The 14,939-nt window shown below is 45.1% G+C and overlaps 1 protein-coding gene and 1 pseudogene across 2 annotated transcripts; both read right to left on the reverse strand.

Annotated features, from left to right (window-relative positions):
• Positions 1-291: 291 nt before the first annotated feature.
• LOC118966506 lies at positions 292-5,120 on the reverse strand (annotated as a pseudogene).
• Positions 5,121-8,855: 3,735 nt separating this feature from the next.
• LOC118941208 (interferon-induced protein 44-like) lies at positions 8,856-12,310 on the reverse strand. Of its 2 annotated transcripts, none has more exons than XM_036953607.1 (8): positions 12,182-12,310; positions 11,885-12,063; positions 11,053-11,122; positions 10,738-10,939; positions 10,396-10,548; positions 9,808-9,979; positions 9,607-9,707; positions 8,856-9,206 (listed from the first exon to the last, which is right to left on the reverse strand). In XM_036953607.1, the coding sequence occupies exons 2-8, from the start codon at positions 12,060-12,062 to the stop codon at positions 9,018-9,020; spliced, it is 1,065 nt and encodes a 354-aa protein (XP_036809502.1). In that variant the 5' UTR covers position 12,063; positions 12,182-12,310; the 3' UTR covers positions 8,856-9,017. The 2 variants fall into 2 exon arrangements, with proteins under 2 accessions (XP_036809502.1, XP_036809564.1); XM_036953669.1 differs by having other exon boundaries at positions 10,744-10,939; positions 12,182-12,309.
• Between the last annotated feature and the right edge of the window lie 2,629 nt (positions 12,311-14,939).

A 14,939-nucleotide genomic window follows, 5' to 3' on the forward strand; every position in this document is an offset into this window, starting at 1 on the left:
ACCTACTTTATTAGAATACATATATTTCGTAACACTTGCTTATTTTCCCTCGACTCCAACCTCATTCGATGCATTGAACGGATGTGGGTGGAGCAATGTCTACAATAGGGTGCAAATTACAAAAACTCACAAAAGCTCTGACGAAGGTCTTGAGGCCGATACGTGAAGCTTAATAAAGAGCAGTGTGCAGATGTATTATTTTTTCCCCACCAAGATAGTAAAACCAAACACACACACACTCAAGTCAGACAATGATGCTCACAGGAGACCTACATACAGGGTGCTTACATTTCAGATGTTCCAATTGCTGACTAACACATCAATAAGGGAAATTATTGAGAGTAATGTCTGCTGAACAACCCGGCTTTTCTACACCTGGGTGATGTCACAGTCGGTTTCCTGACACACCTTGTCCAGTTGCGTCAGCAATGCCACTTGATGCACACCTACAAAACACATTTGTTTCACACACTGTCGACTGACAGAATTGACCACAGTTCCTACAACCATTACTGCCGTTGCTAAAACACTTCCTCCTATGCTCACCCATGTCACTGATGTCTCCGATCTCACAGGCTGCTCAGGACTGAACTGTAAAAGATTAATGGGAACATTAGATTGCATATTCAAACCAACCAGCTGAGAGAATATTGGAATATTCACTAAAAACAGAGACATTTATTTCAGGGGTGAGCACTATCTCACCTGATTCATAAATTTTTTATAAATTGAAGACTGTGATTAGTTCAATCAGGTGTGTTAAAGCTAAACTGGAACAAAAACCGGCAAACACTGCGGCCCCTGTTGCTCAACTCTGAGATATACGAAACTCGACTCCCAATACTTGCTCTCTGTCTTACACACACCGGTGGCACTTGTGTCCGTTCTCCCTCATGTACCTTGTGTCCCTCGGGTGCATGGCCTTTGATGATAGCCAGAGTGTCATGGAGGGTTAGTCCAGCGGTCTCCCCATCTCCCAGACCCATGACATCACACAGGACCAGCGCAGTAGGCTGCTCTGGACTCTGCCCACGGATGTTGAACAACTGGAGCTGAGATAGAGGACATAGAAAGAATTATACAGTGCCTTCGGAAAGTATTCAGACCCCTTGACCTTTTCAACATTTTGTTATGTTACCGCCTTATTCTAAAATGTATTAAATAAAAAAGCAATTTATACACGATACCCCATAATGACAAAGTGAAAACAAGTTTTTAGAAATGTTTGCAAATCTATAAAAAATAAAGCTCAGGTGCATCCTGTTTCCATTACTCATCCTTGAGATGTTTCTACAACTTGATTGGAGTCCACCTGTGGTAAATTCAATTGATTGGACATGATTTGGAAAGACACACCTGTCTATATAAGGTCCCACATTTGACACTGCATGTCAGAGCCAAAACCAAGGAATTGTCCTTAGAGCTCCGAGACAGGATTGTGTCGAGGCACAGATCTGGGGAAGTGTACCAAAACATTTCTGCAGCATTGAAGGTCCCCAAGAACACAGTGGCCTTCATCACTCTTAAATGGAATAAGTTTGGAACACCCAGGACTCTTCATAGAGCTGGCTGCCTGGCCAAACTGAGAACTCCAGAATTCCTCTGTGGAGATGGGTGAACCTTTCAGAAGTACAACCATCTCTGTATCACTCCACCAATCAGGCCTTTATGGTAGAGGGGCCAGAAGGAAGCAGCTCCTCAGTAAAAGGCACATAACAGCCAGCTTGGAGTTTGCCAAAAGTCACCAAAAGACTTTCAGGCAATGAGAAGCAATATTCTCTGGTCTGATGAAACCATGATTGAACTCTTTGGCTTGAATGCCAAGCGTCACGTCTGGATGAAACCTTGCACCATCACTATCGTGAAGCATGGGGCTGGCAGCATCATGCTGTGGGGATGTTTTTCAGTGGCAGGGACTGGGAGACGAGACAGGATCAGAGGCAAAACTGAATAGAGAAAAGTACAGAGAGATCCTTGATGAAAACCTGCTAAGGACCTCAGACTGAGGCAAAGGTTCACCTTCCAACAGGACAACGACCCTAGGCACACAGCCAAGACAATGCAGGAGTGGCTTCAGGACAAGTCTCTGAATGTCCTTGAGTGGCCTAGCCAGAGCCCCGACTTCAACCTGATCGAAAATCTCTAGAGGGGTCTGAAAAGCTGTGCAGCAACGTTCCCCATTCAACCTAATAGAGCTTATGAGGATCTGCAGAGAAGATTGGGAGAAACTCCCCAAATACAGACGTGCCAAGTTTGTAGCATTATACCCAAGAAGACTCGAGCCTGTAATTGCTGCCAAAGGTGCTTCAACAAAGTACAGAGTAAATGGTCTGAATACTTAGCTAAATGTGATATTTCAGTTTTTTTTGTTAAATAATGTGTGAGGATAGACTATGCGGTTTAAAATATGGTTAATAGTTTTTGCAACTTAACAAAATATTTTCAACCGGTCAAGCATCTTTATTTTGCATGTAAGCCCCAAAATTCCCAGTTTCTCACAAACTCAAATACTTTTTATGTTTTTTTACCTCTACCTTTTTGGTGAAGTTGGCAGGGGAAGAGCCAACCATGGCCCGTGCATGTGCATGCCGTCACCTACTGAGCAGGATGGAAACAATATGCCCAAAACAGTTAGTGAATCTTCCTGTGAAGACTGACTGAACAGAGCTGATGAAGCTGGACTTGCCGACTCCAACAGTCCCCAGCAGCAGAACCCGAGCCTCAGACAAAGCCTCACAATCAGGCTTATAGGAACTGATAGACTCCATCAGGGTCTCCCTGTGACTGGATACACATGGGTCATTTTAAATTCATTTTGATCACACCAGACGTAGTCTCGCGTAGCCGTACCTCCACATCACATTGTTATTACTAACAGTAATATTGAGAAAGGTGTCCCCCAACCAAAAACTGGTGCAGGAATCTCAGTTAGGCCTACCTTAACAGGTTGCCTGAAGCTGCCGAAAGACATGCTGTCAATGTAATAACATGTTCAATCATTTATCACAACTTTCAAGTATTTAGTGCCAATGGCTGTCATCATAAAATCAGATAGTGTTCAAAGAAGAACATAATTTACTTCGCTACTTACTTACTTAAAGTAGCCTATATAATGCAAAACAGTAGAGAGAAGATTGAGAGTTCAGTTGAACCTGTATCTGTTTCTCAGTAGATGTGTCTGTTGTGAGGAAACCAAAAGAGTTTTGATATGGGGAAGAAGACAAAAAATCATACAAACCACAAATAAAATATTACTAAATCAGGGCAATCTGTTGATGCGTTGTCAAGGAGGGTGGTCACTTGTGTTGTGAAGTAGAGGATCACAAGTTTGAGCCCAGTATGGCTACAGGGACAGTGTTTCATACCAGTAGAGCTGTGTTCAGCAGAAGCATAGCCTACTCAACATAGGCTTAGGCTATAGAATAATTATAATAAGTGTATATCCGAGTTTCAGTGTAGGATATTTGTGTAGTAATTAGAACAGTGTTTGAACTGGCAATCTTTCTCTTTTCGGGGAAATCTGTGCCATTCAGTTCCACACCTCACACGTCCATCAAAAGCATTAGAATATGAGACTAGAGGAGGATTATCCCACCATTGCTACCAGTGTATTAATTGAAGGGAAAGTGGGCAAACTGCACCAACTTGCGACAGTTCTGTTGGGCTCCCGAGTTGTGCAGCGGTCTAAGGCACTGCATCTCAGTGTAAGAGTTGTTACTACAGTCCCTGGTTTGAATCCAGGCTGTATCAAATCCTACCGTGATTAGGAGTCCCGTATGGTGGTGCACAATTGGCCCAGTGTCGTCCGGGTGTGACCGGGGTAGGCCGTCATTGTAAATAAGAATTTGTTCTTAACTGACTTGCCTAGATAAATAAAGGTTAAAAAAATACATATATATTCTGTTACAGGGAAAGCTCACTACTGCCCATGCTTCATAAGTCCAGACCTCTTGGAAGAGGTTGTACACTGACATACTGAGGATACACTTACGCCTATTGCATGAAATACTAAACTGATGCAACACATTTTCAGCAAGACACCAATTGCTGGGCCTCACCATCAGCAAAATAATCTGATGGGAACAGAGATGATATCGGGACTATCTGAAAACATAGTGCATTGATTAGAACACAACAGGATGTTCAATGATTTTCATGTATTGTGAAAGACGTACTATGAGTGAAATTATGTTATTGATATGGAATTTGCCAGATGATGGCCTGTTACATTATTATAGTGTGTTTGCTTGATTGAATATGTTCATATTACTCTGTATATTCCAGCTATCAAGTGTGCTTACTTAAGCATGTAAATTTAAAACAAATAATGTTTTTCAATGTCAATATAACACTCTGTTTAGAGGGTTCGGAGAGTGGAACGTCAACTGTACGAAATTTAAGACTAGACCGGAGCTTTACAAAACATTTACTTATTCTCTTTATTCTCTACAAGCAACCACCATCTCAATCATTTCACTTGACAGACAGGAATTTATAGACACAGGCCAGGCATTACTAATGTCACGACTTCTGACAAAGTTGCAGTCTCTCCTTGTTCAGGCGGTGCTCAGCGGTCGACATCACCGATCTTCTAGCCATCATTGATCCATTTTTTTCCCATTGTTTTTGTCTTGTCTTCCTACACACCTGGTTTCAATCCCATTCATTACCTGTCTTTGTCGGAGATTGTTTTATGTTCAGTATTCGTGTTTTGTATTATGATTTTGGAGTTATGTTTTTTAAGTTATTAAACTACTCCATTCCGACAAGTTTTGATTCTCCTGTTCCCTTCCCTTTCTCCTCAAACTAAGCCTGTACCTGGCCACGGTCCACCCAGCTCCATCGGACCGTGAGAAGAGTTTTGCCCTCGTTTCGTGCCTCACCGGGAAAGCCCTGGAGTGGCCAGCTCTGTGTGTGGAGGGGGAGATGCGGAGTTGGACGATTTTGAGGAGTTCACCTGCTGTTTCCGGACAGTATTCGACCACCCACCCGAGGGCAGAGCGGCGGGTGAGCACCTCTACCATCTGAGGCCGGAGATGAGGAGTGCCCAGGAGTTTGCACTGTAGTTTAGGACCCTGGCTGCCTGCGCTGGATGGAGCAACAAGGCCCTGATCGATCATTACCACTGTAGTCTACGTGAGGACGTCCGTCGGGAGCTGGCCTGCAGAGACACCACCCTCACCTTCGACCAGCTGGTGGACATGTCCATCGGGGTCTGGTTGTTTCATCCTCCCGCATACCCTCTCCGATACCCATGAAACTGGGAGGTGCGGTGCGCAGGGAGACCGGAGGGGGTTCCCGCTTGTGCACCATATGTGGCCACAGAGGTCACACTGCTGGTCGGTGCGGGGTTGTTTCCTCTGAGAATTGAGGTAGCAGGCAGGGCACTCTGGCGTCACCCCAGGTGAGTAGGCACCATTCTCATCCAGAGCCCTCTGTTGCACATATGTTTGTCTCTGTTACTTTTCCTGAATTTTCCCCACGTTCACAGCATAAGGCTCTAGTAGATTCAGGCGCGGCTGGGAATTTCATTAATAAAGGATTAGCTCATAGTTCAGGGATCCCCATTGTTCCTGTGGGTATGCCTTTCCCCGTTCATGCCTTAGATAGTCACCATTGGGGTCAGGGTTTATCAGGGAGGCCACCACTCCTTTGAGAATGGTAACGCAGGGGGGTTACAGTGAAAATATTAGTATTTTTCTTATTGATTATCCTGTGTATTCCATGGTGCTGGGCCTACCCTGGTTAGCTTGTCATAACCCCACTGTTTCTTGGCCACAGAGGTCTCTCACGGGGTGGTCGTGAGAGTGCTCAGGTAGGTGTTTAGGTGTTTCCGTTGGTGATACTACGGTGAAAAGTTCAGACCAGGTCTCCACTGTGCGCATTCCCCCAGAATATGCCGCATTGGCTCTCGCCTTCTGTAAAAATAAGGTGACTCAATTACCACCCCATCGACGGGGGGGATTGTGAAACAGATCTGCTGGCAGACGCTGCACTTCCCAGGAGTCACGTGTATCCCCTGTCACAAGCGGAGACGGTGGCTATGGAGACATATGTCTCCGAATCCCTGCGTCAGGGGTAGATTCAGCCCTCCATTTTACCTGAAGGATGGAGGTTTGCGCTCTCGCATTGAATATCGAGGTCTCAATAAAATCCTGGTGAGGTATAGTTGCTACCTCTTATCGCTATGGCGATTGAGTCAATGCACGGGGTGCGCTTCTTCACTAAACTGGATCTCAGGAGTGAGTACAATCTGGTGCGTATTTGGAAGGGAGACGAGTGGAAGACGGCATTTAGTACCACCTCAGGGCATTATGAGTACCTCTTCATGCTGTATGGGTAGAAGACTCTATTAGTCATCCAATCATTTGTAGACAAGATTTTCAGAGACCTGCACGGGCAGGGTGTAGTGGTGTATATCGATGACATTCTGATATACTCCGCTACACGTGCCGAGCATGTGTCCCTGGTGCGCAAAGTGCTTGGTCGCCTGTTGGAGCATGACCTGTACGTCAAGGCTGAGAAATGCCTGTTCTTCCAACAGTCCGTCTCCTTCCTAGGGCATCGGATTTCCACGTCAGGAGTGGAGATGAAGAGTTACCGCATTGCAGCCGTGCGTAATTGGCCGACTCCCACCACGATAAAGGAGGTGCAGTGATTCTTAGGGTTTTCCAACTACTACCGGAGGTTTATCTGGGGTTTTGGTCAGGTTGCTGCTCCCATTACGGCTCTGTTTACCTCGGTTCCTGTGTTGGCCCATCCGGATCCCTCTTTGCCGTTCATAGTGGAGGTGGACGCATCCGAAGCTTGGATAGGAGCAGTGCTCTCTCAGCGCTCGGGTACGCCACTGAAGCTCCGCCCCTGTGTCTTCTTTTCGAAGAAACTCAGCCCGGCGGAGCAAAACTATGATGTGGGGGACCGGGAGTTGTTGGCTGTCGTCAAGGCTTTGAAGGCGTGGAGACATTGGCTTGAGGGTGCTAAACACCCTTTTCTCATCTGGACTGATCATCACAATCTGGAGTACATGCGGGAGGCGAGTAGACTGAATCCTCGTCAGGCAAGGTGGGACATGTTTTTCACCCGTTTTGTGTTTACCCTCTCTTACAGACCAGGCTCCCAGAACGTGAAGGCAGACGCACTGTCCCGGCTGTATGACACAGAGGAGCGGTCCACGGATCCCACTCCCATACTCCCAGCCTCTTGTTTGGTGGCGCCGGTAGTGTGGGAGTTGGAAGCGGACATTGAGCGGGCGTCACGTGCAGAGTCCTCTCCCCCTCAGTGTCCAGCTGGGTGTCTGTACATTCAGTCTGCTGTCCGCGACCGACTGATCTATTGGGCCCACACCTCACCCTCCTCTGTTCATCCTGGGATTGGTCGGACAGTGCGTTGTCTTGTTGGGAGGTACTGGTGGCCCACTTTAGCTAAGGACGTGAGGATTTATGTTTCCTCCTGCTCAGTGTGCGCCCAGTGCAAGGATCCTAGACACCTGCCCAGAGGTAAGTTACAACCCTTACCCGTTCCACAACGGCCATGGTCGCACCTGTAGGTGGATTTCTTAACTGATCTTCCACCTTCACAGGGTAACACCACGATCCTGGTCGTTGTGGACCGTTTTTCGAAGTCGTCTCCTCCCTTTGCCCGGGTCTCCCTACGGCCTTACAAACTGCGGAGGCCCTGTTAACACACGTCTTCCGGCACTATGGGGTGCCTGAGGATATAGTGTCTGATCGGGGTCCCCAGTTCACGTCAAGGGTCTGGAAGGCCCGTCTGGGGGTCTCGGTCAGCCTTACCTCAGGTTTTCACCCCGAGAGTGATGGGCAGGTGGAGAGAGTTAACCAGTATGTGGGTAGGTTTCTGCAGTCTTATTGCCAGGACCGGCCGGAGGAGTGGGCGAAGTTTGTGCCCTGGGCAGAGATGGCCAGAACTCGCTCCGCCACTTCTCCACTAACCTTTCTCCCTTTCAATGTGTATTAGGGTATCAGCCGGTTCGGGCCCACCTTCAGGGCGCCATACTGCGCCAGAAAGTTGGCGCAGACCGTCACCGCAGTGAGGCCCCGGTGTTCGCACCAGGGGACAGGGTATGGCTCTCGACCCGAAACCTTCCCCTCCGCCTGCCCTGCCGGAAGCTTGGTCAGCGGTTTGTGGGGCCGTTTAAAGTCCTGAGGAGAGTGAACGAGGTATGTTGTAGGTTAAAGGTACCCACTAATTACCGTATTAACCCCTCGTTCCATTTGTCTCTCCTCAGGCCGGTGGTGGCTGGCCCGCTTCAGGAGGCTGAAGTGCGGGATGTTCCTCCGCCCCCTCTGGACATTTAGGGTGTCCCGGCGTACTCCGTTCGATCCATCTTGGATTCGAGGCGTCGGGCGAGGGGCCTTCAGTACCCCGTGGACTTGGAGGAGTACGGTCCGGAGGAGAGATTCTGGGTTCTGGTGGAGACGTGTTAGATCCTTCCATGCTGCGAGAATTCCCCCGTCTCCATCCGGATTGCACTGCGCCTCGTCCTCCGGGTCGGGGGGGGGGGGGGTACTGTCACGACTACTTATTTTCCACCATAATTAGCAAATAAATTCATTAAAAATCCTACAATGTGATTTTCTGGATTTTTATTTCTCATTTTGTCTGTCATAGTTGAAGTGTACCTATGATGACAATTACAGGCCTCTCTCATCTTTTTAAGTGGGAGAACTTGCACAATTGGTGTCTGACTAAATACTTTTTTGCCCCACTGTACTTGCTCACCTATGCTGAGCTAACACATTGTACCTATATACATGTGGCCAGTGACCCATAATCCCTTGTGAGAGTGCCCCTATTGTACAAAACAGCTTAAAACATTCCTAGACAGACAACATGTACACCGTTCAAAATGGCTTTTACTTATTTGTCTTAGTCAAAGCAAGACTTATGTAAAGGACAAATTAAATCAAATCAAATTAAAAAGTTAACAATAGTGCAAGCAAGTCAAAAAACATTATAAACATATGTAATGCATTTTTAAATAACATTTCACAGTCTTTTTAAAGAGACAGTTTAGGGTATGTTGCTGCACAGTCCTGGAAATGCAGATCCACGTATTGCAGGATGTGGTCCACAGCACTGAGCAGAAGGATGTCTGTGTTCTCATCGACGTCCAGCTCAGATGAGTAGTTCTTCACCGGAACGATGTAGGAGGTGGACATGCCAAGCAGAGCCCCAGCGTTGGTCATCTACGCACATGCACACACACACACATTTGTTTTACTATCCTTGTGGGGACCAAACAATTGATTCCCATTCAAAATCCTATTTTCCCTAACATCTAACCCTTATCCTAACCCTAACCTTGATACTAATCCTAACCCGTAACCCTAGCCCTGAACCTACCCCTAACCCTGATTCTAACCTTAACCCAAAGTGAAACCCTACACCTAACCCCTAAGCTTAAAATAGTATTTTTTTCCTTGTTTTACTATCCTTGTGAGGATTTCTTGTCCCCACCATGACAGTAAAACCAAATACACAAGTCAGTCAAGGATGTTCATACAGGGTGGTTAAATGTCAGATGTTCCGATAGCTGATGTTCCAATAGCTAACTAAAACGTCAATAAAGGGTATTATTGAGAATACCGTCTGCTGAACGATCCGACTGTTGTACACCTGGGTGATGTCACGGGCAGTTTCCTGACACACCTGGTCCACGTGTGTCAGCAGTGCCACTTGATGCACACCTACAAAACACATTTGTTTCACACACTGTCAACTGACAGAATTGACCACAGTCCCTACAACCATTACTTCCATTGCGAAAAAGCTTCTTGTATTGCTCACCCAGGTCACTGATGTGTTCTCTGAGCTGTTGGAAGGTGGTGCCCAGACCTTTGGTGTAGCTGGACACTTTAGAAGCATCCACCACAAAGACGACACAGTGGACCTTGTCTTTAAGGGACGGCTTCTTTACATACCCCACAGTCTCTGATCTCACAGGCTGCTCAGGACTGAACTGTAGAGGATGGATGAGAACATTAGCTTGGTTGTTCAAACCAACCAGCTGAGAGAGTATTTATAATATTCTCTACTGAACAGAGAAATTTATATCAGGGGTGAGCAACTCCTATCTTGTGAGGCTGCCTGCATGAGTATGTTCCAACCCAGCACTAACTCACCTGAATCATAATAGTGGTCTAAATTGCAGACTGTGATTAGTTGAATCAGGTGTGTTAGAACTAAACTGGAACAAAAATCGGCACACACTGTGTGTTAGAGCAGACCTGGAACACACTGTGGCCGCTGTTGCTCAACTCCGAGTTATATGAATGTTACACACACTGTGCCCCTGTAATTTTAACGTCGACATCCAATACTTGCATTCTTTCTTACACACAACGGTGGCACCTGTGTCCTTTCTCCCTCACGTACCTTGTGTCCCTCGGGTGCATGGCCTTTGATGATAGCCAGAGTGTCATGGAGGGTTAGTCCAGTGGTCTCCCCATCTCCCAGACCCATGACATCACACAGGACCAGCGCAGTAGGCTGCTCTGGACTCCGCCCACGGATGTTGAACAACTGGAGCTGAGATAGAGAACACAGACAGAATTATACGTGTAAGGATATACAATGTGGTTTACAATATGGAGTGATTAACAATAATAGTTGTTGTAACTTAACTAAATCTTTATTTACGCATGTAATTGATCTATATCATCCAGCCCCAAAACTCCCAGTTTCTAACAAACTCAAATACTTTCTATGTTTTTTTACCTCTACCTTTTTGGTGAAGCTGGCAGAGGAAGAGCCAACCATGGCCCGGTTAGTGAATCTTCCTGTGAAGACTGACTGAACAGAGCTGATGAAGCTGGACTTGCCGGCTCCGACAGGACCCAGCAGCAGAACCCGAGCCTCAGACAAAGCCTCAAAACCAGGCTTATAGGAACTGATAGACTCCATCAGGGTCTCCCTGCGACTGGGCAAACATTGGTCATTAACAATTAAATATAATTACATGGTGGATTGTTTAGTAGGCCTAGTTGGTGTACATAGGTAAGTGTGAGTGTATTGTTGTGATACCCTACTCACTCCTCAGTCCATGCCACCTCCCTCCATGGGGACTCCATCTTACTTTTCCACTGTTCTGCCCCTAGCAGGCCTAGAGTTGAGAGAGTATAGTGTAAGAGCAAACTAATGAAAATCATGAATTATCAGGTAAGTGTAGTCTACTGGAAAGTGGCAATGAGTCTCACAACACACAATAGGTGATTAAAGGTCTGGTGCAGCCAGTGTAGATTTCCCTGTTAGACTATTAAAGGCCCAGTGTAGATTTCCCTGTTAGACTATTAAAGGCCCAGTGCAGATTTCCCTGTTAGACTATTAAAGGCCCAGTGTAGATTTCCCTGTTAGACTATTAAAGGCCCAGTGCAGATTTCCCTGTTAGACTATTAAAGGCCCAGTGCAGATTTCCCTGTGTTTTATATATATTTCCACACTATAAGGTTGGAATAGTACTGTGAAATTGTGAAAATTATTATAATGCCCTTTTAGTGTACGAGCTGTTTGAAAAGACCACCTGAAATTGAGTGGAGTGGAATGGAGTTTTGGCCTGCCTAGTGACATCAGGCGGTAAATTAGTTAAAATACTAATAAGAAAGAGAGTTCTAAGCCTCTCTGCCAATAACAGCTAGTTTTCAGTTTTCCCTTCCATACTCCCAGACAGTCCCAGCAAAGTTATTGCTTGAGAAATTGCTCTTTGCTAAGCTATTTTTGTTTATTTTTGACCATTTTAATTGGAAACACTCACTCTAAGGTACTTAATTGTTACACAGAAATGATTTTATATTGAGATAAAAACGGCTGCATTGGACCTTTAAGAAATGTACTCCAACATCATGATAGTCAACACCTATTTGCTTACCTGCAAACACCCCAGGTGCATTTATCACATTCCCCTTGCTGACTTTACTCGAGTCGGGTCTGCCGTCCCCTCCCAACAGGTTTGTTGCCAAAGTTATTGATGAGGGTTTCTCACCATGCAAAACTGGTGCAGAAAAATTAGGACAACTTCCAGGTACCATCCCGAAGTTGAAGGACATGCTGTCAATGTAATAACATATTCATATACCATCATGCAACATTGAATTCTTAAAGCCAATGACCGTAATAAAATGAACATGGTTCAAAGAGTAACATAAAGTAAACTAAACAAACCTACCTAGCAAGATTGCTTGGAGATTGTATCCACAACCAGCTGAGCCTATGGATCAGTTTGACCTGATAGTATTGTGTATCTGTTTCTCAGTAAACTTGTGGGCGTGTTTGTTGTGTGGAAACGAAAGTGAAATTTTGAAATCCCATTTCTACTTGTCTTTCCAGTAGAGCTGTGTTCAGCCTAGAGTAAAAACAAACCTCAGTTAACTCAACATGAACTTAGACTTTTAATAATTACAATAAGTCTATCATCATTTTATAAAGGTCTGTCTTGGACTAGCAGGAAAAGAGGTGCGGCTGTTGGAAGCACAATCTATAACTGTTGTGGGTTCAGCAGGAGTGTTGCCCACATACTGAAGCTGAGGATCCAATTTCAGTATAGGTTACTCGTGTAGTGATTAGAACAGTGACATTATCTTGAGACTGCCCGAGGATTATCCCACCATTGCCACCAGTGTATTAATTAAATGGAAAGTGCTCAAACTGCACCAACTTGCGACCCTGTTGTGACAGGGAAATCTAACTACCGCCCATGCTATATAACTAAGTCCAGTCCTCTAGTACTACACTTGCGTGAAATACTGAACTGATGCAACACATTTTCAGCAAGACACCATTTTCAATGAGACAGAAAAACAGACAATGAATAGCCCATCGAAAAACTGAATCAGAAAGTTTGGGGCAATTATGCTGAATCTACATATTTTGCCTATGGACATGCTATTGTACACACACTGTAAGTCATTCACAGTCCTCTATGTACAGTGCATTCAGAAAGTATTCAGACCCCTTGACTTTTCCACATTTAGTTACATTACAGCCTTATTGTAAAATGTATCAATCCTCATCAATCTATACACAATACCCTATAATGACAAAGTGAAAACAGGTTTTTAGACATTTTACCTTATTTACATAAGTATTCAGACCCTTGCTATGAGACTGGAAATTGAGCTGAAGTGCATCCTGTTTGCATTGATCATCCTTGAGAGGTTTCTACAACTTGATTGGAGTCCACCTGTGGTAAATTCAATTGATTGGAAATGATTTGTAACGCACACCTGTCTGTATAAGGTCCCACAGTTGACAGTGCCTTTCAGAGCAAAAACCAAGCCGTAAGGTCTAGGAATTGTCTGTAGAGCTCCGAGACAGAATTGTGTCGAGGCACAGATCGGGGGAAGGGTACCAAAACATTTCGGCAGCATTGAAGGTCCCCAAGAACACAGTGGCTTCCATCATTCTTAAAATGGAAGAAGTTTGTAACCACCAAGAGCTTCAGAGTTCCTCTGTGGAGATGGGAGAACCGTCAAGAAGGACAACCATCTCTGCAGCACTCCACCAATCAGGCCTTTGTGGTAGAGTGGCCAGACGGAAGCCACTCCTCAGTAAAAGGCACATGACAGCCTGCTTGGAGTTTGCCATAAGGCACCTAAATGACTCAGACCATGAAAAACAAGATTCTCTGGTCTGATGAATCCAAGATTGAACTCTTTGTTCTGAATGTCAAGCGTCACGTCTGGAGGAAACCTGGCACCATCCCTATGGTGAAGCATGGTGGTGGCAGCATCATGCTGTGAGGATGTCTTTCAGAGGCAGGGACTGGAAGACTAGTCAGGATCGATGGAAAGATGAATGGAGCAAAGTACAGAGATATCCTTTATGAAAACTTGCTCCAGAGGGCTCAAGACCTCAGACTGGGGTGAAGTTTCACCTTCCAACAGGACAACAAACCTAAGCACACAGCCAAGACATTGCAGGAGTGGCTTCGGGACAAGTATCTAAATGTCCTTGAGTGGTTCAGCCAGAGCCCGTACTTGAACCTGATCGAACATCTCTGGAGAGACCTGAAAATAGTTGTGCAGCGACACTCCCCATCCAACCTGACAGAGCTTGAGAAGATCTGCAGAGAGGAATGGGAGAAACTCCCCAAATACAGGTGTTCCAAGCTTTTAGCATAATACTCAAGAAGACTCAAGGATGTAATCGCTGCCAAAGGTGCTTCAACAAAGTACTGAGTAAAGGACCTGAATACTTATGTAAATGTGATATTTCAGTTTTCCTGTTTTTGCTTTGTCATTATGGGGTATTGTGTGTAGATTGATGAGGGGGAAAAAACAATTGAATCCATTTTAGATTAAGGCTGTAACGTATCAACATTTGGAAAAAGTCAAGAGGTCTGAATCCTTTCCGAATGCACTATAAATTAACACATCCCAACAATAAAGTACAATAGATGAGAGCCTAAAGGTAATGCTACTTTTGCAGACTGTGATAGACGCACATCTGAAGTCAAAATGGTCTAACGAGTTTGTGTACTACATGTTGGAAGGCAGTTCCTCTGTGATACTCAGTTGGACTAACAAACAAAGCCTCCCTTCACCTCCAGAGAAACCTCAAGTAGAGTCTATACAGTAAGGCAGTCTGGGATTGAATGCTTATTTTTCATCATCTCACAGAATAGAGCACTGAACCAGGCCATGAAAGGGATAACGAGAATCATGTTACACTTGTCAGTCATTCAAAATGATAAGTCAATTTCACAATAACAATCTCAAAACATCATAGGAAACATTATTTTGAAATAACCAGATTGAGTGTTTAAACGCTTTACTGTCGGATACAGTACCCTACAATCATTCAGTAATTGTGACATTATGTCTCTGTGGAAGTAGGCATATTAAGACATTATGAAATGTAATGCATTTTTTTAAACAGAATTGATTCGAGAACTATGGGTTGTTTCTAGACCAGGCCACTGTCTT

This window comes from Oncorhynchus mykiss, chromosome 1 (genome assembly GCF_013265735.2).
Source record: "Oncorhynchus mykiss isolate Arlee chromosome 1, USDA_OmykA_1.1, whole genome shotgun sequence".
NCBI classification, from domain to species: domain Eukaryota; kingdom Metazoa; phylum Chordata; class Actinopteri; order Salmoniformes; family Salmonidae; genus Oncorhynchus; species Oncorhynchus mykiss.